Source organism: Nothobranchius furzeri, chromosome 7, assembly GCF_043380555.1.
Source record: "Nothobranchius furzeri strain GRZ-AD chromosome 7, NfurGRZ-RIMD1, whole genome shotgun sequence".
Lineage (NCBI taxonomy): Eukaryota > Metazoa > Chordata > Actinopteri > Cyprinodontiformes > Nothobranchiidae > Nothobranchius > Nothobranchius furzeri.
In genome coordinates, this window is record NC_091747.1 from 50,290,285 (window position 1) to 50,314,939 (window position 24,655).

The 24,655-nt window shown below is 40.6% G+C and overlaps 2 protein-coding genes across 5 annotated transcripts; one reads left to right on the forward strand and one right to left on the reverse strand.

Annotated features, from left to right (window-relative positions):
- Window positions 1–409: 409 nt before the first annotated feature.
- Window positions 410–17,028, reverse strand: nktr (natural killer cell triggering receptor). 3 transcript variants are annotated; one of them, XM_015955156.3, is made up of 17 exons: window positions 16,901–17,028; window positions 14,112–14,190; window positions 10,387–10,461; window positions 9,059–9,166; window positions 8,749–8,793; window positions 7,123–7,210; window positions 5,934–5,963; window positions 5,696–5,841; window positions 4,822–5,017; window positions 4,589–4,747; window positions 4,407–4,494; window positions 4,170–4,318; window positions 1,462–4,089; window positions 1,312–1,380; window positions 1,173–1,232; window positions 910–999; window positions 410–815 (listed from the first exon to the last, which is right to left on the reverse strand). In XM_015955156.3, the coding sequence occupies exons 1-17, from the start codon at window positions 16,946–16,948 to the stop codon at window positions 746–748; spliced, it is 4,128 nt and encodes a 1,375-aa protein (XP_015810642.3). In that variant the 5' UTR covers window positions 16,949–17,028; the 3' UTR covers window positions 410–745. The 3 variants fall into 3 exon arrangements, with proteins under 3 accessions (XP_015810642.3, XP_015810643.3, XP_015810645.3); XM_015955157.3 differs by lacking the exon at window positions 16,901–17,028 and adding an exon at window positions 16,114–16,228; XM_015955159.3 differs by lacking the exons at window positions 10,387–10,461; window positions 14,112–14,190; window positions 16,901–17,028 and adding an exon at window positions 7,788–7,811 and having other exon boundaries at window positions 9,059–9,104.
- sec22c (SEC22 homolog C, vesicle trafficking protein) lies at window positions 16,947–20,256 on the forward strand. 2 transcript variants are annotated; one of them, XM_015955161.3, is made up of 6 exons: window positions 16,947–17,128; window positions 17,293–17,456; window positions 17,565–17,744; window positions 17,849–17,970; window positions 19,765–19,830; window positions 19,905–20,256. In XM_015955161.3, the coding sequence occupies exons 1-6, from the start codon at window positions 16,947–16,949 to the stop codon at window positions 20,103–20,105; spliced, it is 915 nt and encodes a 304-aa protein (XP_015810647.1). In that variant the 3' UTR covers window positions 20,106–20,256. The 2 variants fall into 2 exon arrangements, with proteins under 2 accessions (XP_015810647.1, XP_015810649.1); XM_015955163.3 differs by having other exon boundaries at window positions 17,852–17,970.
- The last annotated feature ends 4,399 nt before the right edge of the window (window positions 20,257–24,655 follow it).

Here is a 24,655-nt window from a genome sequence, read left to right on the forward strand (position 1 = left end):
TTTAATCATTTTTAAAACAAATCCGCACAGATGTCACATCCTGTGTCCCTGGTCTCGCCGGTCAGCTTAACCAGTCACACCTGTTGGTCATTCCCATCAGTAATCAGTGCACCTGCTCCCTTTGTCTCCACTCACACCCTCGGTGTATTTAAACCCAGCCGTTTGGCGTTTCCTGCCGGTTCCTTGTGTTTTTGCGGCTCCTGCTCCACACCCCGTTTATAATAAACATTAAATTTTATAAGCTACCTGGCTCCTGGATTTCCTGCACTTGGGTCCTACAACAACCTTCTACCTGTGACAGATTCAAATTCATGCAAACATCAGAAACTTTGTTCTGTAAAGTGTCACTTTGGTTTTAACATCAGATTTAACGTAGAGAATCAGGGATAAACGCGACAAAAGAAACAGCTGCAGATGTGCTTTTTATTACGTAAAGGAAAACGTTCAGAACAGCATAATATAAAATCTTGAGATTTTCTACTTTTGAGTACTGCGTCAACATTCAGAGGCTTAAAAATAAACCAACAGAACAAAACATGTTTCTTTCAAATCAACGTTTCCTAAACAAGGAAAACAAGGAAAGATGCTTATCTTTTACTAAACTAGCATTTTATTTAGAATTTATTCACTTTGTGTACATTCATAAATCTTCATCCCCTAATGTTCTTTCCGTCATGTGACACAGGAGTATCGAGGACTCCCGTCTGACCTGCAGCTGCTGATCTGGGAGGTTTTTCACGCTGGTTTAGGAGTACCGGCTGCTGCGACTGTGACTCCTGCGCCTTGAGGAGCTGCGGCTGGACGAGCGATACGACCTGTTCCAGACAGACACCAGGATGTAAAAACATGATGGATGTAAACAATCCCCATCAGTTGGCGTGGAACCTGAGTGGGTCGCGACTGTCTTACCGGGATCGGCGCTCCGAGCTCCTATAGCTGTCGCTTCGCCCACGCCTCCTGCTCACACTCCGACTGGAATAGCTATCGTAGGAATCCGACCTGCACAGTTCCACACATTAAACACATTTTATTATTTATTATACTGAAAACAAATCTGGTTTTACATGATTTTTGCATCTGGTGCTCCGATTTTTAAAATGTAGCGTTATATTTTGTGCTAATGGAGCTTCAAACAAGGGAACATTCAAATCCGAGTCTAGAGCTCCACGGACCGTGACCTCCTGTGGCGACCATACGAGCGGCTTCTTGACGGACTTCTGCTGTACGTCCGGCTGAGGGAAAAGAAGAGAGGAAGTATTTAGGACGAGTAGTTTCTCTGGTATTTGGTTCTACTGGACCAGGTGTTTGCACCTGTAACTCCGATACGTGCTGCTGCGAGAGCGCCTCCTCCTGTGTCTCCTCCGACTCCTGCTGCGGCTCCTGACAGAAACACGTAATAAACATTTAACATATGCTATTGTTGTTGTTTTTTTCAAACACAATGTGGATTTCTCTTCTCACCTGGAAGAGTAGGTGTAGCTCCGAGATCTGCTCCTGGACCTGCTGGAGGAGCGGGACCACCCTCTGGAGCGCGACCCCTGACTGGAGACAGAGTGAGACTTTCTGGTCTGAGACCTGGACTGTTTCGGGGAGCGCGGATGAGATGCGTTCCCCGTTTTTCCCACAGATGGCGACTCCTCCTCGCTGGAACTCTCCTGGTTTCTCGGCCTCTGGTTGAGCCGTGCGGTTTTCCGAACCTCGTCGAACAGGGAGCCCGGTCGAACCCGGCTTTTGCTCTTGATCTCCATCCTGACTACGTGCGTGTTGAGGGTCTGGCTCTCTTGGGCTTGTGCATTCTTAATGGCGACAGGTGGCACATTCACATTCCGAGAATACGGAGTTCCTTTCAGAGGCCTCCATTTGAAGCTTATGGCAGCTTTGGCTGCTTCTCCTTGTGGCTCAGCGGAGGATGAGGAGGTCAGGGCAGACGCTTCTCTGCTTTGAAGTAAAACTCTGTGATCGGTTGCAGTTTCTGATGACCTTGAGGTAGGATTTAGGATTAAATCTGAAGCATTGTTGGAAAACTCCTGTGTGATTGGAGCTTCCAAAATATCCACATTGTGCTCCGGAGTACAAATGTCCATATCTTCTAGTGACTCCTGCTCTGGGACGCTGAATGGAAGAGCCTGCTGGTGAGGGTCGGAGTGTTTGGTGTATTTGGTTTCCTTCGATCTCAGCTGACTCCTTTCTTCCTCTCTGGAGGGATTTTCCCCAACAGGACTGCGCCTCTCCCTTTTGGCCGCGTCCTCCTCCTCCTCCTCCTCTAAAGGCGGCTGCCAGTGGAACGTCTCCCTCAGCTTCTGGTGTTTCCTCTTAGCTTTCTTGGCCTTGTCTTTATTGTGACGAGAACTGCTCTTGCCTTCACTCCTCCTTTTGTGCTTCTTCTTCCGTTTGACCTTCTTCTTACTCTTGTGCTTGTCAGGCTCCTTCTCCGGACTTCCAGATAGGGAGACAGAAGACGAGGAGACAGCTGCAGTGGTCGTATATGATACGTATTTGTCCGGAGTCTTTGTCAGATTCTCGGGTTCGGACTCAGAACTTGCCTCCCCCTCCTCTTTTTCGGACGCAGCGACCGTCCGGCTGGTTACTTTCTCAGACTCGCTGTCCGAGTTCCATCCAGACGACCTTTTATCCAGGACTTGACCGGACAGCGCCTCCTGCTTCTGTGACTCTGAAGTGGCGCTGGGGCCTTGTCCCACCTGTTCGCTGTCACTGTCCCACTCAGACCAGCTGTTTAAGTTCTCCACTGAGTGAGAACCCAAACGTTTGTTCTCTGGTTCCTGTGAGCTGCTTCGCTTTTTGATTTTCTCCGAAGGGCTGCTGATGTCCGGACCCTTCTCACTGCCCGTTCCTTTCTCCACCCCTGAAAGTCCATCTTCTGCATTGCTGAGGGAAATAAACTTGTCCATGTTCTGGATTCTCTTCAGAGAGCTGTAGTAGTCTTTCCACTCCTTGTCTAATAAAGTCTTTACGCTGCTGCTTGTCTTCTGGTCATTTTCAGAGTCTGACCTATTGTGGGACGATGACCTACTCTCGTACCGATGAGATGATCTCGACCTGGACCTACTGGAGCTCCTGCTCCTGGAGCGGCTGTAGGACTTGCTTCTGGAGGACCTGCTGTGTGAACGGTGGGAGGACATGTGCTCCTTGTCACCTCGAGAGTCTTCTGTTACGGACTTTGGTGTAACTACAGGTTTTTCTGAGGCCACCTCCACTGCCGGTGCCGCAGCAGAAGAGCCACTGGGTGCAACCTTAGCTTTGATTTCTGAGATGTGAATGTAGGAGGGCTTCCAGGGTTTCTGGCCGGGCTTCCAGCGGGAAGGAGGAGGACTGTCACTCAGCGGGATAACAGGAACTCTTTCAGGAACCGGGGCTGCTGGTACTTTTGGAACGAGGGCGATCTTAGTTTCTGGACGCTTCTCTGGCACATTCTTCAAGACGTCTGGTTTAGGCTTGCTTGTTTTTCTCTTTCTTGGAGATCTGGACAAACTCCTTTCTCTAGATGAAGACCTAGACTTCAATCTGGATCTGTGCTGTGACCGGGACCTTGATCTGGAGTGAGAAAAAGACCCAGATCTGGATTTGTACCTGGATCTAGATCTTGATCTTGACTGGGATGGAGAAAAGGACAGAGATCTGGATCTGGAATCAGATGGACTTCTTGACCTTGAACGGCTTCTAGATCTGGAGTAGGACCTGTGTCTCCCTCCAGATCTGGATCGGCTGCTCGTGCAGGACCTGGAATAGGACCTTGAGAAAGACATGGAGGACCTCTGCCTTTTCCTGGGCGGCGAGTTATGCGGACATGAAGGAGATCGAGTCTCTGAACAGGATCTTCTTGACTTCCTCTCTGAAGACCCAGACCTTTCACCTTCCGACTTGTGAAGCTCTTGAGATTTCTTGGAGTTATTCTTTTTGCCATGCTTGTGTTTTTTGGCTTTCTTCTTTTGTTTGACTTTCTTCTTCTCTTTTTTTGGCTGCCTGTGCGGACTGGACCTCTTGGAGCTGCGGTCTGACGAGCGTTCTCCTGACTGGGACCACGTAGAGTCGCTTCGGTCGTCCCATCGGCTCGAGGAACGGTCATTCAGTCTGTTAGGTCAAAAGAAGCATGAAAGAAACCAAAAAGAGAAACCGATAATTAAAACTCAGGCGGTAAATAAAGGTCCTACTTGTCTCCTTTGCTCCATCTCTCCGTGCTTGGTGGTCGATAATTCTTTGTTCTCTTCATTTCCTCTTTCCAATGCGGTGGCGTTTCACTGCTTCCACGCTCCTCCACAGACACGGAGCGCGACTTGGACCTGGTGGGAGTGTGATACCGCTGGAAAGAATCAAAATAAACGAACGACTCATGACTAAAAATCAGTTTAACCACGATTCGTGTTTAAAAACGATAAATCTGATCATACAACAGTTCCTCTGCCTCTGATCTTTCGGCCAGACTTCGACACAGCTGGTTTCTGATCCGCTGAAGGAGCAGCTTCTTCGCTCTCCAGACTGAAAACAAAAACAATCAGGTCACATTTCACCAAATGCTGCCGTTCATTAACCATAATATGTGTCCGTTGTGAGAACATCTTTGATTACTGACACTTCTGTTGTGATCTCCTGGGATGGCATGTCCCGCCTCAGTAGGAAGCGGTTCTCTGGCACGGGGGGGATTTCCTCTGGCCGAACGACAGGCTTCTCCCTCTTTCCACCCTGCTCCTTCTCTTCAGCTTCATCCTCCTCCGTCTCATTACCGGCAGCTCTGGGAGAGTCGTACAAACGCCTTTAGATCACAGAGAACGTTAATCGTAGAAAACGTGAAATGAATGTCAGAACCTTTGCTTGGACGCCTGAACATCCACGATCTTCTTCTTCACCACCTTCCTTTTCTTTTTAGGCGGTTTAATCTTTGCGCTCTTCTTTTTCTTTGGCTGTTTCAGCGTTTCGTCCGACTCATGCTCTCCCAGAGGGGAGGAACGGGGGGAAAAGTCGTCGGAGTGAAGGGAGGATCTTTTCCGCTTCCCTTCAAGCACTGGGAGTAAAAGATGATGGAATCATTTAAAATAAGCTCGTTTTGAAGAGTACGTGTCTGATTTTTGGTAAAAATTGGAAAAGAAGGGTCAGTTTAAATTTGGGGTTTATTTGGTCTTTCCAAATGAAAGTTTTGTTTTCTTTTATTTGGGTTGCCGTAGGGACTCATTTTACTCCTTAGCTTTACCTTAACGTGGATCATGATTTTGACCCGATTTTATTAATGTTTATACTTTTTAAAACACTTTTTACCTTCATCTGAGAATTTTTTAAACTTCTAAACGTTTTCTTAAGTCGTTTTAGGATTTCTGTCTTATTACGTCATTATTCTGGCTACCGTGGAGGTCTGTAGGAAGTACTACATGAATAAAATTTGATTTGAAGTTAAGTTGGGTGTCCTGGTCCTCAGTTAAAGTCTGCGAGGGAAAACTCTAACAAAAGGAAACAAGGCAGAGGGTGTAACTTTGCATGTTTATCACTAAAAACTGACATTTAATATTTTTAATAGATGTAAATGAGTTTAGCATCAAGTCCCCTTATAAAACATTTGCAACAGATTAGTTTAAATAAAATACATAATACAGCCGATGAAGGCAGATTTGTAATCATTGTGAGAAGAGGAAGACGCTAAAAGTAAAACTGGCTGCAGATGAAACAATGATGATGCGACGGGACGAACCATCATTTGCAGACTTTGTGATCAGCTGTCCACAGTCCACCACTCTCACATCAGCGTACGGTCTGCTGGCTGAATCCGTCTTCAGCCCTTCGATCTTGGTGATCACCTCGAAGCCAGAGATGATGAGACCAAAGACAACGTGGACTCTGCAAAGAAGCAAAAAGAAGAGAAAAAAAGCTTAACTTTTTCACAACTTGTGCTTTTGCTTTGTTTTTGAAAGGTAATGTCGGTTTGTTACCCATCAAGGTGAGGCGCCTTCTTGGTGGTGCTGCTTGTGGATCGGTCGACACGTGGCAAAGGTGGAGTCGGGAGAAACAAAAGAAGGAAGAATAAGAAAATAACGTAAAGCAGCTACACCAGACAGAAAATCTCCCAGAATAAAAGTCAAAAGTGTGACTGATTGATCTATTTCAGATTTGAAAACAATTTCAGTTTTGATTTATTGAAAATCCAAACTCAAAATAAATATTTTTTGTGGGTAAAATGTAGGTCTATACAGCCAAGTGCAGTGAAACTGTATCAGCAATAAACATTGTACTGTGCTGCATGTTTGAAATCTAAAAAAAAACTATCAGGAGAGAGAGAGAGAGAGAAACACAGCCTGTGAGACACATTACCTTGGAGGAGCAGGATGCTAGAGTTTCTGCAAATTTTACACAAAAACGGCAAGAAAACAGATGTAACACATTTGTAGGTAAAAAAGAAAGAATCCAATGTTTCTCTGCACTGAAAGCTAACTAGAGAGGGGGGTGAACAGAGAGAGAGAGAGACAGAGAGAGAGGGAAAAAGAGTGAGGAAGAGAGATGGAAAGAGAGGAAGAGGAGGGAGTCAAAGAGAGGGAGAGAGGAACAGAGAGAGAAAGAGAGAGAGAGAGAGAGAAAGAGAGAGAGAGAGAGAGACAGAGAGAGAGAGACAGAGAGAGAGGGAAAAAGAGTGAGGAAGAGAGATGGAAAGAGAGGAAGAGGAGGGAGTCAAAGAGAGGGAGAGAGGAACAGAGAGAGAAAGAGAGAGAGAGAAAGGGGAAGAAAGAGAGAGAGGGAAAAGGAGTGAGGAAGAGAGAGAGAGGGGGAATGAGGACGAGAGAGAAAGATGGAAAGAGGAAGAGAGGGGGAGTCAGAGAGAAAGAGATAGAGATAGGAAGAAAGAGAGAAAGAGGGGAAAGAGAAGGAGAGGGAAAAGAAGTGAGGAAGAGAGATGGAAAGAGAGGAAGAAGGGGAGTCAAAGAGAGGGAGAGAGGAACAAAAAGAGAAAGAGAAAAAGATAGAGGGGAAGAAAAAGGGAAAGGGAGTGAGGGAGAGAGGGGGGGAAAGAGGGGGTGAGAGTGAGGAAGAGAGAGATGGAAAGAAAGAGAGGAAGGGTGGGAGACAGAGAGAGAGAGAGAGAGAGAGAGAGGAATAGTGTGGCTGTTTACAGTGATGATGACTCACATGAAGAACTGTGACCCGTTGGTGTCCTTCCCTCGATTGGCCATCGATAACAGGAAGGGTCGGTCGTGTTTGAGAGTAAAATTCTCATCTGTCAGATACAGAAGAAGAAGTGTGTTCTTCTACTGCGTATTAGTTCATATGTCCATCCTTCAAACTCTTCTGTAACGCCACTTTTTCATTTTCTTCCAGAAGTTTATTAATCTAAAAGTAGGAGTGGCTTAAATATTATTTTGTTGCTTATAATGAAGCACCAGGGTCATTTCAGCAGAATGTAATAAAACAACTATAATTAGTTAGCATATTAAAAGGTGATAAGCCACTAATAAATCATCCAGGTGAAAATTATAATTTATATCTAAATTTTTTTTTACATAATTTTTTGCTTCAGAATATCCGGTTCGTATTTATTCATTATATAAATTTAGGTCTGTATATTTATCCTCACCCAATCTGCATTCATCTGTGAATAAAAAAATCCTGTTTCTCAAATAAAAGCATTAAAACATCCAGTTTCTTTGTTACAAAGACAAACAGAGTCATGTTAACCAAGACTTCAGCAGCTCAAACGTCTGACTGGGAGGGAACCCTTTCAGCACTGGTATGGACTGGGGAAGGTGGTGGGGACTATGTTGCCATGGTGTTACTGAACTGTGCACATCTCTTACCTTCTCATTTTGCAAAAGACCACTCTATAAATAAGAGAATATGTTGAAAGTTTTAGCTTTCAGTAGAGAATCGCTTCTTCCCATGCTGATCTGATAAAAGTTCACAACTAAACACCTCTAAAGGTACACAGATACGGAGGACCGATGCTGCCAAAATAGACTATCAGTTATGAGGAACTAAATAAACGAGGAAATAAAACTGAAAGTAATTAAATGAATGGCTGAATAAAAATATAAATAAATACTTGATTAAAGTTTCAAATAATTGAAAATAAATTAAAAAAATGAGGAAAAAAGGAAATAAAACTAAATACATGAATTATTTTGAAGAATAAATAAATTAGAAAATAAAACTAAACAAATAAATGAGAAAACAAAACAGAAAATTGGATTTATGAGAGAAACTAAATACATAAATGAATGAATGTAATAATTTTGGTCCACATGTTCATTTACATTTCGTCCTTTTCCTCATGTTTTTTTTTACATGTGTGTGTGTGTGTGTGTGTGTGTGTGTGTGTGTAGTCATGAGGTGGACGTTTCTATCACTAGCCAAAACATGATTGGTCATGAGAATCAGTGTCAAGAAATTAACACGAACTTCCTGACTCTGCGCAGATCCTTTTCACGAGACCCCCCCCCCCCAAAAAAAATTCTTTCACAGACAACACACATAATCCAAAAGGCTAGGGGAAACACTGAAGCTGTTTTTTAAATTATTTATAACTATGTCAATTTAACAGTTTTCCTGCCTTTATTAATTTCCTCATTTATTTCTTGTCATTTTTGGCAAGATCAGCCCTCCATACAAAATTATTTCAGCTATAAAAAAAAACAAAGACACAAGAAAAAAGGATAAAGTAGAAGCTCATGCAGCATTACGTTTGGACAGTACCATAGAAAAGAAACATGTTTATTAGAGATTTATTTATTCTACTTATTTGATAAAAGTATTAAATACCTTTAAAGTAGCCACCATATATGGATTCTCCTCCCCTTCCAGTTCCTGCAATCAGTGACAAATTATAACAAATACAAAATATGAATCTGCATTAATTCTGACTAAATGAGGCTTAAAAAACATCATTTAGAAAAATAAATGCTGATGACGAACAATTTTTAAAAGGTTAATTTTTAAACCTCATTTTATATCTCTGGAAGATATATTGATTTGGTGAAACATTTGAAGGTATCTACAAACATATTTTAGATTCAAATGTCAAATTCAGTCAGATTCCCATTCAAGTGAATAAGTTCAGAGTGTTTTTAACCTTCAGTGAAGTCGCCTCCCTGGATCATGAAGTTCTTCACGACTCTGTGAAAGGTGGAGCCTTTGTAGCACAGTTTTTTCCCTGTGACTTTCCCAGTTCCCCTTTCACCTGGAATTACGGGAACAATAACAAACCAAACTCAAGGTTCTGGGGGAACAAAGACTACAGTCCCCAGCTGGACTGAAGAACTATAAATGCCCGTTCTATCCTTAAACGTCCCATTTTCATTAGGCTGATTTCTACTTGTTCCAAAAGGAAGTTGAGCTTTCTTTGCTGTAGTGGCAGGAACACTGATCAATGGTTTGATTATATTTGCTGATTTCTGGAATGAATGAAATTCAAATCTTTATTCCCTCCATCTTATTTAATTACTGAACATAACAATGCACTGAGACACAAACAACTCTGGATCAATTTTAAAATGAACCAGAACAATGTTCTGCCTGCCCGTACAGGGTATCTGCAGGTTTAAGGGAGCCAAATTTAAGACTTCTTAAGGCCACTTTGACCAAATTTAAGCAATTTTTTATACATTAAATTTAAGCTATAATTTCCAGCTATTGCCTGGAACCGGTGCTAAACACGTCGCGATTGTAGGTTTAGCCATCCAGTTACCATTAAACTTGCACTTCCCCATGGCGCAAGCTCCCGCTAGCTTAACCAGCTAATGTGCTCATCTAAAAGTAGGCCCTTTCACAACCAACTGAATGTGTACGGTTCCGCTTTTGTTAATATCATACACCAAAAATGCTTAACACCAACTAGAAATTCATGAAAATTTTATAGAAATAAAGAATCTTGTTTATTGGGTCTTTGGTAATTTAAGACCTTTAGAAATTGCATTTAAGGATTATTTGTCATTTTTAATGATTTTTAAGGCCTTAAATTTGGAAAAGCAAATTTAAGACTTTTTAAGGACCTGCAGATACCCTGCTGTAGACACTAGCTTTGCCTCCATATGGAACCAAACGGTAACCTAGCTATTGGAGGTAAAGTTGTTATTTTGGTTTAACCCTCCCACTTATCCTATCGGGTGACCCCTCCAGGAAAGGTGACCATTGAGCAGGGTTGATGGTTTATCCCTTGAGGTTCACGTGGCAGGGGTGAGGAGTGAGCACCATCTCACCCCTGCCCCTAGGATAGTGGGAGGGTTCAATGTACTAAGATAAAATTGCATCATGACCCTCTGGATTAAACGTATCCCTACTGATACCCAGTACACGATTGTTGTCAAAGCCTCTGATTTTCGGATTCTATGAAAATACAATTTGCCAAATGTAAAGGATCCGTAATAGATGGGAGCATTCACTTGACTGAATACTACTCACCAGTGCACAGAGAGAGAAAGTTTTTGCTTGTCCGGGGACAAACATCTGAGAAAAGCTGAAAAACGATGCGCCCCACTAGAAAAAACAGAAGAGAAGTAAACAAAACTCACAAACTTCAGCCTCTCGTGAATAAAAACATTTTTTGATAATCTTTCTTCTGTGTTTCTTTTCCAGTTATTTACTGAACACAGAGCAAATAGAGCTCAATCAATCAATCAATCAATCAAAGCTTTATTTATAAAGCGCCTTCCGCAACCCTGTCAGGAAGCCCAAAGCGCTGAACATTGTACAGTTGTATGTAATTATATTGAATAAATCAACAATAAAAGAAATTCAAATTACAAAATACAAATTACAAAATACAAAATGGAAATTACAAGCTAGATGAAACATTCTGGTAAAGGACAAATGTGTGAAACACATTTGGATTGAGTGGATGGATTGAGTGTACCAATGAAAACTGTGGAATGGATTCAACATAATAGAGGGCCAAAATCAAACATGTTCTGGAAACGCCAAGCGGAGGAGGTGTGTTTTTAGGTGATTCTTAAAGACTGGCAGAGAAGGGGACAGCCTAACTGAGGGTGGCAACTGGTTCCAGAGTGACGGTGCTAGGACTGAGAAAGCCCGGTCCCCACGGGTACGACACCTAGACCGAGGGACAGCGAGCAGGCCTTGGTCAGAGGAGCGCAGAGCGCGTGATGGGGAATGTTTGTTCAGGAGTGAGGCTAGATAGGGGGGAGCACCACCCTGGAAGAAATGATAAACAAAGACGAGGATTTTGAATTGTGAGCGATAGCAAATCGGAAGCCAGTGCAGAGAGGCCAGAACCGGACTGATGTGGTCCCGTTTCCTGGTCCCAGTCAGGAACCTGGCATCTAGAGCTTGCCATCTATCTAGAGCTTGTTTTTACCTTTGTCTTTGTCTAACGATCTTATAATTGGCGTGTTTATGTTGTGTTGTTTCATCGCTGATTTTATCTTTTCTGTTATGCCTTTGATGTATGGAAGGGTTATTACAGGGTTTGGCTCATTTCCTCAGGTTTTTGGTTCATCTTTTCTTTTCATTGTCACTTGTTGTTTTCGTTTATTTATTGCCTGAGTCTGTATGTGTTGGTCTTCTTGTCCGCGGTCTCGTTCTTCTGTTATTATGTTCTGGAGATAAACGGAGACGAAAGTGACGACACCAACATCGGCGGTGCTCTGATGAAGGCTAAAGTGAAAACATGTCCGCAAAAAAAAAAAAAAGAAGGTAAAAACAAGCTCTATTTACTGTGTATTGCTGGGTTTCACTCACGTGACTCTGCAGTCGCGCAAAACTCAAATGGGGGACAGGAAGTGTTTTGCTCTACTATAAAACATATGAGTATGTGATAGGATCTACTTGTAACTAACTTTTTATGCCTTTTAAATCCTAATTTCTGAAACATTGGTCTGATTTTAATTAGGTATAAACACCATGTTACAACACTAATCTAACTGCTAAAAACATTAGCACTCTGTAAGCTATTTACAGTGAGGACACGTGTATCAAACTGTTAACCTGTCGTTTTTATGTTTCTAAGCAACTGTTTAATAACGCACTCTGTAATCTCTTTCCTGTTAGAAAGCGATCGCTGTGAACTAGGGATGCACGATATATCGGCATCAATATCGGCATCGACAGATGTTGGTCATTTTTTAACATATCAGTATCGGTACGATAGTAAAACTGGGCCGATATTAACAACCGATATTTTTTCCAACTTGTTTCCATTTGTTTATCTGTTTCAGAGGGTGGGGGGGTGATGTGTTTTTGTTTAGTCACTTGACAGTGATTGTAATCATCTCTGAAGCGTAAATGTGTGTGGTGTGTGTACATAACAACGTAAATTCAGCGTAAATAATTTTCATTCTATACAAAATCTGCTGATTTTAGACGCATTAATGTCAGTATATCGGTATAGGCAAATATCGGTTATCGGCCACAACAGCGATCCTAATATTGGATATCGGTATTGGCTAGGGATGTCCCGATCAGGGTTTTTTTGCCCTCGAGTCCGAGTCATTTGATTTTGAGAATCTGCCGATACCGAGTCCCGATCCGATACTTTCGATACATTAAAACAAAGAAAGAAAAGGAAGAAACAGTTCCAGAATGTTCCTTATTTTTATTTAATTACCTTTTTATTCTAATTTTTAACAACAGATCACTTCTGTGAGGTAGCTTGAACAATCAAGTAATAAATAACATAAATTCTTCACTTTTGGACTTTATTACAAATATAAAAAGTCTAATATAAAAACAGATAGCACTTCAACTTCAAATACCTGCAGGGGCTATTTTGCCTCAGCCCCCAAAATGCTTAGATTCGTCCCTGGGCATGGGACGGAGTTTTGAAGATGATCTGAATTGTATCAACTATATAAATACTACATGCTGGTAAATTATTGCTTTACACAGGTACAAAAGTGTAGTGGGATAAATCTACCTACATTTTATTTTTTTAAGAACTTTGTTTTCTTGGTTTGTATTTTCCCATCTTCCTGTCCTGTCTCTGATCTGCCTGCATCTCCCAGTCCTCCAGAAAAACTCCTGCTTCCTTCTTTTTCACCTCACAAGTAACTTTTTAACTAGCAGATCAAATTGATCTATTGACCGCAAAAAAAGCGGAGTGTGCGCTGTGCTGCCTGGCTGAGCCAGTGACGAGCGATGCAGCGGGGGCAGCGCGAGCGTCATGCTCAAATACAGACAGAACTTACCAGAGAGAAAATGAACGGACACGAACGACTGTGTGTTAATTATATATTTTTTGGTGACGCCACTTAGAAACTTATAAAATGTTACTGTGGCCGTGTGCAGAACGCAGCTGGAGTTCATGAATAATCAGCCGTCTGCCTGCCGCTCTGCATCTCTGCCCATAAGAATCCCCGCTACTCTGAGTCCATATAATATAATATAGGTAGAAACTGGATCTTTTTTGTACTCCATCTGGGTGTGTAAGTTAAGGGTATCAGGGGAGCCTGACAACCTTTAAGGAGAACCAAGTTGCTCTCCTGAAATTTGAACCCAGTACCCAACTCCGGATCGGGGCTTGGATCAGGAAGTAAAGCCCGAGTCCCGATCAGTCTGAAACCACGTGATCGGGGCAGATTTCCAGTCATGTGATCTGATCGGGACATCCCTAGTATCGGCCCAAAAGTTTCATATCGGTGCATCACTTCTTTAAACTCTACCATTGTCCAATTCACGTCCTATTTTAAGCCGAAGATTACTGATCCTCTTCTGCCATCTACGGAAAAAATAAATAAATAAAATAAATTTTGTCTTTGTCCAGATTAGTCAATTTCGGCATTTTAACGCCTAGTCAACCGAGTAAATATGGTTCTGTGCAGCACCGGCTACTTCCGTACCCCATCTGCATTTGGTGACGTGGGTGCAACATCATATGAAACCCAGCAATAGTGAAGAACCGGAAAAAATTGATTATTTTGATAAATACTGAAAATAAATCACAACAATTCATTCTAATGCAGCTTTTTAGTACAGACACTCCTCATACCAAGCAACTCTATCAAGCCAATGTACTAACAGGTGTTCCACTTTCATTTTGCAGAACAAAAGCTCCAAAGACTCAAAAACAAAACATAAAGGTTAAAACATCTTTGTAAAGATTAAGTACAAATGTGCTGTTCATGTAGCTTTCCTAATCCCCCATATTTACGTTTGACAAAGAATGTCCTCACCTGGCTCACGGTTGAGCTCCACATCAAAGTAACACTGAGGGCGATCTTTTACCCTCATTGTGATCAAAGGCCAGGTGACCTAAATGTGGACAGAGTGTAAAAAGAGAGCTGAGAAAAAAAAAGAATTAAGCAGCAATCTTCTTTTAAAATTTTTGAGCATTTCAGTGTAAAAGCTAAATGCTTCAGCCAGTTGTAACGAGGCTGTAGAGACTAAAAAACAAATGAGGTAACAAAAAAAGGGAGGACAGAAGATTGATGGGTGGAGAAAGACTGGAACATTTACTTTACGCCAAAAGAAGTAGAACACATCCTCCTTGATTTCCGTCTTCATATTAAACATCACTTCTTTGTCTTGCAAACAGGTGTGGGGCTTGCTTATGATACAGAATTTATTACATGCATTTGTGTCAACAAGTAAACCTGCAATACAGGTGCATTTTTCAGCTGTTTGTATGTGGTGTAACTAAGTGTCATTACAACGGTGTTGTCCAATCCCAGTCCTCAGGCCACCATGCTGCTCCGACAAACCAGATTTAATGGTTGAATGACCTGTTTAGCACGTCTGTTCATCCTGATCATTAGAAACTGGGGTTTTGAAGCAGAGAAATGTCTAAAGCATGCAGGATAGTAGCCCAGAGCAACATTAGTGATAGAGCAACATTAGTGATGGATCAACTGTGTTTTAGGCTCAGCTTGAGATGGTGCATATAAACAAACCTTGCTTGCAAACCTTTATTTCAACAAAGCACACCGCTTTGCAATAAAAAGTAAACATTATTTGATGAAAAAATAGGTGGCATTAAGAATGATGTGTAATAAAAGAAAAGGAGCTGTATTTAAATGTGAAGGTGGCAATCCATACAGACATTGGCTGATAGTTTTTAATGGACAGATAGGACCTTGGCTTTCATGATGGACTAACTACAAATCTCTTATGATGATTGACCTTTATTTTTTAAATTATACTATAATCCTCAGATCATTTTAATTTCCCAAACATTTCTTTATATTGCCAAAAGCCTCAAGGGAAAATAGGCCTCTTCCTCCACTTACTCAAAAGAACAATAATAATGCAGGAAATTAAGAATAGTTTAAAGTAATAGCAGAACATTATTTAAGGCATACAGCACGGCTCTGATCTGAATAAACTGACACTGTTTCTGCAAAATCCTTCGTCAGCTTTATTAATATAGCATATTTTATTTAGTTCATGTAAACGCAATATATTGTTCAGTTGGAGTCTGAGTAAAGTTCAAATGATCAGATATGGAGAGTAAATTGATTCAATTTGCTGTTAAATGCAAAAAATAAATAGTTCCTTCATTTTAAGATGTAAAAACAAAAGCTGGAATGTTATTATTGTTAAAATAAAGTGGTAAATTTATATTATTCTCAATTCTTGACTAAAAGCTAAAATAGATTGTAATAATTTAGAAGCGTGAGCCCAATAACATACTAATCTAAAACTGTTTATTTGAATAACAAGCACCGTCTCCCACAATGACCTGGTTCATCAGAAACAGCAGAACTGTCGGATTCCAACTCTTCCCTTTTAAATAAGACACAGCTCACTTGTTTTTTCTATTAAGAGTAAAAATTCGTGAGCTCATTTATGTAACAATTTATTAAAAAGTGGAAAGAAAAGATTGAAGTAGTGCAGTTAAATGCAAATATGTGTAGTACAAATACATTAATGTCGTGAATTGAAATAAACTTTAAAGATTTATGATCCCAATGTGTATCATTTATGAGTTAAATGACTAAGAAACCCTCACAAGCCATAATAAATTCAAATAGTTGTAGCAAAAGTAAGCAAAACGAGAGATACCCATCTACTTAGCAAACAACAAACGTTTCCAATAAGCTAACGATGAGCTAAAATTAGCACATCTTACGTTATGTTCTTTATAGACGAGACGATTATGAACATTTAAACTTAACTGTCTTATTTAATGTGATAACAATTCTAGAATATATATATAGAGACATATACATATCTTACCAACTTGCATGAGCTAGCTAGAGAAAGTGCTACTCTGACGAACGGTCGACTATTAGCTCTAGCTCGGGCTAACTTCCTGCTAATACTGGTACACAATTAAAATTGTCCCCTCTGTTTTGCCGTAGGAGATTTGTTGTTCTCTAAGCTAGTAGCACAATTCAATTTAATACGCTCCACCATTCAGATTTCTCGTTCTACTTTTATGTTTTGGAGTTTTTTACTCAACATTAACCACGAGTTGATCCAATAACTCGTGTATTTGCTGCTTTTTTCCTGCCAATATTATTTTTCTTTGATATAATGCCACACACAGCTACTAACAACACTCGCTTGTGATAAGCTGCAGAATGAACTTCATAATAAAGAGGTAAGGTGCAACAAGATGTTGGGTAGCTTGTTAAATATTGTTAATACAGCCTGATTCCGAGCTGCCTAAGAAAATTGTGTAGTTTTACGTTTTTTACGCGGAATTAATATTTTTAGTAAGATAACCGATGATTACATTTGTTTATATCAATTTCAGGTTATTTATCTATTTATTACGATACTATATTGGTTGGGTTTAAATATCTACCAGATTTGTTAAAACTATTACGTTAAAACATTATTTTATTACATAAAAAGCAGTTTTTGTCCCAAGAATATTAGACAAAATTAAATAGAATAGGAAGCATAAAAACATTCGTCAGTATCTATTTTAACAGCCCTACAAACAGCAATCACTAACCCTGGAAGGTATGTGTTACATTAAAATAAGACACGTTTTTAAAACCCTAATTTTGTTTACCGTCTGCTTTGTGAAGGCTGTGTGTTCTCCATGGAGCCTGCGTATCATGTCTCTGATCCTGTTTGCCTTCGTGGTGCGGGTGAGGGATGGACTCCCCCTGTCAGCCTCCACCGACTTTGAACACAACCGAGAGCTGCAGGAGAGGAAGCATCAACTCAGGACCATCAGCAAGTCTTTGGCTCATTTTCCTGACTGGGGCACTGTTAAAGGCCAGCAGCTCCACATACAGTAAGGATTCAGCTGGTTCATTGTTTTGTCTGTCTTTGTGAAGAAAAACAGTCTAAAATCTGTGGATTTAATTTTGTGACAGGGGAAACAGAAGCTGTGACGCTCGTGTCACACTGTGCTGGCTGTTTGGCTACTAAACACCATTTTTCCTCTCATCCGTTCAGCTTCACCTCTTCAGAGGGTGTTTCCTACTTGAGTGTATGCCACAGAAGCCTCCCTGTTGCTAAAGCCTTCTGCTTCCTGGAAGATCTGCGCTGGGAGTTCACAGCACGCTTCGACAGCACCGTTGTTGCCCTGGCAGCCAGGCCGTATCCATTTTTGGAATTTGGTGAGGGAAGAGAAACATTTTCATCTATTTGACATTTTCGTGCTTTGGATTATAAACATTTTCGACAACAGTATTTATTCAAGTCGGATTCTTGCTTCCACCTAACAGACAGCACTATTCAAAAGCTAAAGCAGCAGTACAACCAGAGCGGCGGTCCAGCTCTGGAGGTGACGCTGGCAGAAGTACAGGAGGATCTGAAAATCCGTCCACCTCAAGTAATCAACTTGGATGAAGTGGAACTCACAAACGGCATTACAAATGGTCACGCAGAGCAAAGTCCTGCTGCTGGTGAGAAGGTTTACAAGCATTACAGTCCCAAGCTGAGATAAAATGGTGATGTGTAGATATTATCATAGGCTGTAAACATTTCCCACTCATCTTCTTTGGCCTAGCAGGTAAAAACCAGAGGCTTGAACCAGTGACACCACCAGGCATCCTGTCCCTTGTCCTAAATATCATGTGTGCTTCTTTGAATGTGATCCGTGGGGTGCACCTCATAGAAAACACCTTCCAGGTATGATCAGCACTAGGATCTGACTCATGATACTTAAAATAAATTATTATTAGTTCACAACTGAAGGGTTACTGTGTTAATTTAAAGCAGTAGTTAAGATTTATTTAATTTTTTAGGTCTGGATTTGTTAGAAGGTTATGGACAGTAAAAATATCACCAGTTGTAGATTCAGCAGCCTCAGTTTGGGGAAATAGGGTTTAATTCTGAGCAATGTTGACAAGCTTACGACTAGTCTGAACAGGACCAACACCGAAGGGATTGCTGATATCTAAATTTTAAGATTATTTGTGCAGCTGAAACTGTAAAATTAGATTCAATGCTTTGTTTGATCCAATGATCATATGTTTCACTGGGACAATTGTTACTGTCGCACTGCGCATGCAGGCACGCACACACAACATATATATACCAGATGTTTACTCATGACTACATAGCATGAGGGGATCAGTAAACAGTGTAAGGTAACTTGTATGCTCCACAGAAACACATCTCAGCCGAAAAATGTTGGTGTTGATGGACATTTTGCTCAGTTTTATGGCTTTTTGTCACACTCTAAACCAGGAAATGGTAGCTGGCAGTGAAACAGAAGGGGAAAAAACTGCATAGCAACAGGTGACTCAGTCTCCTAGCCAATCTGCAGTCAGAATCACGATGCTGGCCCGATTCAGCCTTGCTAGGTACCTCAATGGAGCAGGGACTAAAAATAGGGGGGAAGTAGAGGGAAAATACTAAACTGTGCTCTTGGGAACAGTGGTCGGGACGAGCTGCACCGGTCCGAGTTACTCTGAGTAGTGCTCCTGGAAAACTACCTTTACTGGTTAATTACTGCCCAAAGAATGAAGTCAGCCAAATAGCTGAATGTACTAAAACCACTGGGTTATTCTATTAGTGTATGTTTTATTCCATTATGGATTAATTAGGCTGAAACTGTGTAAGAGTGGTTCGGGGAACACGAGGCATAATTTCCACCCCCCCAAAGAGATGGAATTGTTGTGAACTTTAGGAAGACCACAGCCCCCCCCCTCCCCTAACCCTGTCTGACCCTCCCATCATGATGTTGGACTCATGTTGCATCCTGGGCACCACCATCACCCAAGAACTCAAGTGGCAGCCCACCATCACCTCCGTCATAAGAGCAGAGAAATTCAACCTGCCAGCACAGTCGATGAGGCAGTTCTACACCCAAACTCCCCTCCATACAGGACCTGCACACCTCCAGAACATTGAGGTGTGCAGGTTGGATAACAGCTGACTCGTGCCATCCTGGACACAGTCGTTTTGACTCGCTCCCATCTGGGAGGAGGCTCAGATCCATTCGGACCAGAACCTCTCACCACAAGAACAGCTTCTTCCTCTCTGCAGTTGGACTCATAAATGACAATCCTAGGACTGCCTACTGCAGTTGCTTGGTTCCAGTCACATGACCCGGTGTTGCTTTTGTACGTAAACAGATCCGCTCTGATCAGAACCTACACCGTTTCTCTAAGCATTGCCACTTTATATTATTATTATATTCTTACTTCTGATGTTTGCTTATCTCTTACTTTTATCTTTCTTTCTGCACCAAGTACCGCAGCAATTTCCTAATGTTATGATTCCTCACACATAAGGCAACAACAACTTCTGATTCAGACCCTAAAGCCGTTACGGCAAAATTTCATGCTCAGTGGTCGGACTCTCCCATCAGCCTTTCAAGATCTTGGTGAAAAATTCATGCTGGATGGAAATTATTCAGACGCATATGGAAACAAGGCCACAGGTGTTTAATACAGTCATGTTTGGCTTCTTTTACAGGATGATTATGAGGGCATTTGGAACGTCGGGGCCTTCTTCCTGGCATTCATCTGCTGTGTTTTCCAGGTAAACAACAGCAGCTCATTATAAAAGAGAGACAAATCTGAAACCAGACTCTTAACATGCTGTTGTCTCTCTAGTGTCACCTCTACTTGTTCCACTCATCTCAGAAGAAACTCAAATCCTTCAGTCTGTTAATCATCATCGTGCTATGCAACCTGTACCTGCTCGGCCTGAGGAACGCGTGGCAGCTCGTCTTCCACGTTGTCGTCGCCTCCCTCTCCACTTTCCTCATCCTCACTCGTAAACTCCAGCATAGAACCGACGATTGTGGAGTCTGAGGAGCGTGGGGGCGTGAGAGGCTTCATGAAGATGATTATTTTCATGCGTTCAGTAAATATAACAAGAAAAAAGAATTTTTTTTTGAGTTTTTCACACCAAAGTTTCTACATAAAGGCAGAATGTCTTCATACATGAGGTGACATGATCGTAATATTATCTGTATACAACACCTTATTTAAGATTATTTAAAACTGGAAGGACAACGTCGAGTTTACTGAGTCCCGCATTAACTTTTAGCTGAAGTTCTCTTTATTTAATTAAGTAAAATTAGAGTTTTGTGTGAGGTTTGAGAATCATGAGTATGATCAACGTCACATAATCTCCGTTAAACATGTTGTTTTCTATCAAGCTAATGCAGAAATCTGCATTTATTTAATGGTTGTGAAGACAAACCGTGATCTGAAGGATTTTAATGGTAACTGTGTAATATTTAGTTTGAAAAGATATGCTCTCGTGTTTGTAAATTTGTTTTAACAAAAGCTGTTTAAATATATAATTTTATACTTCTGTCTGGATTTCTCACAAAATTCCAGTTTTTAAACCGTCCTTAATAATATTTAAAACTTAGAAATTTACATTTCTTTTTAAGGAAATTGGATTATTCCTGTTTTTTGGCGTTACTCTCATGGACTATCTCATATAGGAGGATAATAATTTAACTGTGTTGCTACAGATTTTTCTTCCTCTTAATCAAGTTTTTTGCTCAGTTTTAGTCCAAAATAAAAATCACGGCTGCTTTTTTGTTCTTTCTGGCAGGATTTCTGTAGATTTTTACCACTGCTGACTCAGAAATGTTGAAATACTGTAAACACGGTGTTTAACTGGTTACATATCGGGGCGTGTGGGTTATTAAGGGTGTATTTTTGATACAAAGGAGGAGTTTTATTAGATTTCTGACCAAATCATTTGTAAAAATAAAGAAATGTAGAGTTCTGATAATGTGAAACATATGAAGACTGGTTCTGATGACCTTGTAACTCAAGTTTTAAATTGACTCACTGGTTTTTGTGATTGCAGAATGTAAATACCAAAAGCACTGGTTGGTGTTTCCTGAATAAATTTAGTCCTTTTTGTTTAACATTTACCTGCAATGCAAACATTAATATTTCATCAATGCTTTTACCTATATAGATTTACACACTGCATGAAACTGAACAAACGCTTTAATGTGTGTTTATAAAGTGGGAGTTTTACGGTAATTTTTTAGATTTACACCAGATGGAGCCTTTTCCCAGTTTGTACCATTCCAGAAATGCTAAGTTTCCACCTTTTAATAAGACCACTAATGAGGCCTTTGAGCCAGGAACAAATATATAGATTATAACAGAATTAGAACCTTTTTTGCTTAGTTTTTCTGTCCATTTTTCTTGGTTTATCCAAGTTTTGGTCCCAGGGGTCACAGGTCCACAGATCCCCATCGACCTCTGGGATCACAAGGCGTTTCCTGACCAGAAAGGATAAATAATCCCTCCAGGGAATTCTGGATCTTCCTAGGGTTTCTTCTGAGTGAGACGTGTCTGGAAACCTCCAGAAGAAGCCGACCATCCTTATCAGAAGCTCAAGCCTCAGCTGACTGAAACTTCCCACCTTGAGACAAATACTGTCGATTAAAAGGGAGCATCTGACCTTTTCAGGAACCACGCCCTCAGACTTGTGTTTAAAACATATTATGACTTTTTTCCCCTTAATTTATAATTGTTCTAATCAGTAAATAACGTGTAAATTAAGCTCTCTGCATAAAATTTATCTCACATGAAGCGATTTCAGCAGTTTTATTCTCTACAGTTTCAGTTCCTTCCAGGAGTTGTTTCAGGTTTCTGTCACCTCATGAAAACAAGCTGGAGTCGGCTACACTTCCTGCTCAGGCTGCTATAAGCTGAGAAGCTCCAGCATCTGGGAGGGGCTCAGAGTAGAGCAGCTGCTCCTCCGGCAGCAGCTCTTTCATGCATGTAAGAATTGGTTGTGCTCTAATTTCCCCATTTGTGATGTCACAATCAGGGACTTTTTGAAATGGCTTGTTTTGGGGACACATTCCCTAAAACAAACACTGATAGAAAATGATACTAAATGAAATTATACATTTGGTGTTAATAGATGCAGTACAGACCTACATAGCAACACAAAAAGGTGAGTTTTGTGTAATAAGTCCCCTTTAAATTCTGTTTAAGAGAGCTGTGCAAAGTACACGCACACAGAAAGGCATTCCTTGAAAAAGTTACAGAATTTAACTTTTACATATATTTTTACTTTAATCAGATGCCGTATCACATCTGCTCTGAACCTTAAAACGAAATGCAAAATAAAATCCCATAAAGCTCACCTCTCTTTGAATTTTTAAAGAAAATAGCTTCGTGTTTTCGTCTTTATTGTAATTTCCATAATAACTTCATTGAAAAAGACATTCAAGGTAATAAATGTGTGTAAATTTATTGGCAGTTATCTTGACTCCATTTTATTTCTCAGTTTGACCTGATGTTTCTCGCTGACAGGTGTAAACTGCTGCCATGTCAGTCCAACTGCTGACAGCTTTTAACCTACTGGAACTGAGAAATGATGAGATCAAGCTGTAGGCTGACAGTTCAGGCGCCGCTGAAGAGAAAGCACCCTGGAATGATTTTTGCTGAGAATTTACCAGTTTAAATAACTGCTGAGAGATAAGTTCAAATTCGTTTTGGGGAAAAAAATCTTTCTACCAAAATGTATGAGATCAAGCACTGAGAAGCTAAATTTTAAATCGTGGCATTATAGAACATCCTTTCCTGTTGAATGCGATAGTAATTTGAGAAGTATTCTTTAATCTAGAAATGGTGTGGATGCTGGTTCTATTAGTTTTCTAACAAAATACCCACCAATTCCTGTTATGATTTCTATCATATGATTGGTTTTATAGACATCTATTATTTACAATGATCACTTCAGGCACAAAACCTTAATAACAAAAACATTTTGATTCTGAAATGCAATCACAGGATCCTGCTGAGACCCCATGAGTCATTTTGTTCCACAAAAATAAACATGCATTCAAATCACAGCTGAGATCCAGCTTCCTGTCATTGTGTAAATGTACAGAGCTTGAACATAAATCAGCCGCTGAGGCTTTGAAACAACTGTTGTATAATATTTCAGTTTTTAGATTTACAAGCTGAATTTGAGTAAAAACATCAGGTGTTTTGAAAAAATAAACTGAACAAAATCATCTTCCTGAACTTGGCATCTGATGACTAACCTTGCATTATTAGGACTATCTCTAGTCTTCTTTAAAATCAACCCAATGATTCACGTATGACTATTACTTTTAAAAACTATTCCAAAAGATTTAGGTATCTGTAGCTTGTTTAACAAGAACTTGCTGTACACAAATATTTTGGGATTTGAAATAATAATTTAAACACCAAGTATTACTACTTTAAAAGTGGTTATGTACATAATGATAATATGTTTAAACATAAACATTAGTTATGTTTTTTTTTTATATTTTTTATTCTATTTTAATAATAATTTGTCATGCCACCGCTCCAGCCAGGCCCGGTTTCCCCAGCAACCACAACCAGCTCATCTACCTGATTCAAACCACCTGTCTCACATTAACTCATCAGCTCCACCTGCAACCACCTCTATATAACATCAGGAAAAACACCAAGCCAGTGCCAGATTTTTGAAAGCATTTGCTAGTAGATTCTCCAGCATTCTAAAACCCTGCCTAAACCTCAAGTTCCTGACCTTGCCACCTGCCTGCTCCTTGACTGGATTATCTCATAGTTTCTGATCTTCTGGACTCCTGACCTTGGATCTGTTACATGGACTCTGCCTCTGGATTTCCCCTCCTGACCAAGCCTTCTGTTTCTGCCCTTCCTACAGACTGGTAACACTCCCCTGTGTGTTCTCAAATAAAAACTTTAAAGCGTCTTACTGTGTCTGGTGCTTTCACAGGTCCTCCAGCCCTGGTTGTTAAATAATTATCAGAAATTATATGAAAATGTGTCAAGTAGCAGGATTGAATAAATAAAAAAATTATCTAATCGAAACTGTATTAACAGCATATTAATTTTCTACAGGAATGATTTTCTCTGCAAAGCAATTTTGATCTTCTCTCAACAGATATTATTATTCTACAGTTGCTAAAAGTTGATTGTGATGTAACGTTGCAATGCATTGTGGGATGTATTGTAAATTGGATTGAAGGTGTGGATTCATTTAATCAATACATTTGCAATGGTCTTTAGATGGAATGAAGGCCTTGCAGGCAGAACTCAGGACATAAAAAAGCCCACAAACCACTGTCTCAGCAGGTGACATCACAGCTGAACTTCAGATGACAGAATTTGGAGTCTTATTTTCTGAAATTTGAGCATCTTGCCCTGGATTATATCACAGCAACGCAACTCTACAACATGAACGTTTTATCTCCACAAATAACACAAGCATGGAGGAATTCAGCTGTGAGGTGATGTTGCTAATGCTAACAGTTAGCTTAAGCTAGCCAAGACGTCCGCTGCTGACCTGGACGTTAAACCAAGAACAGCCCTCCTTGTCGTGAGTCCATGAATGT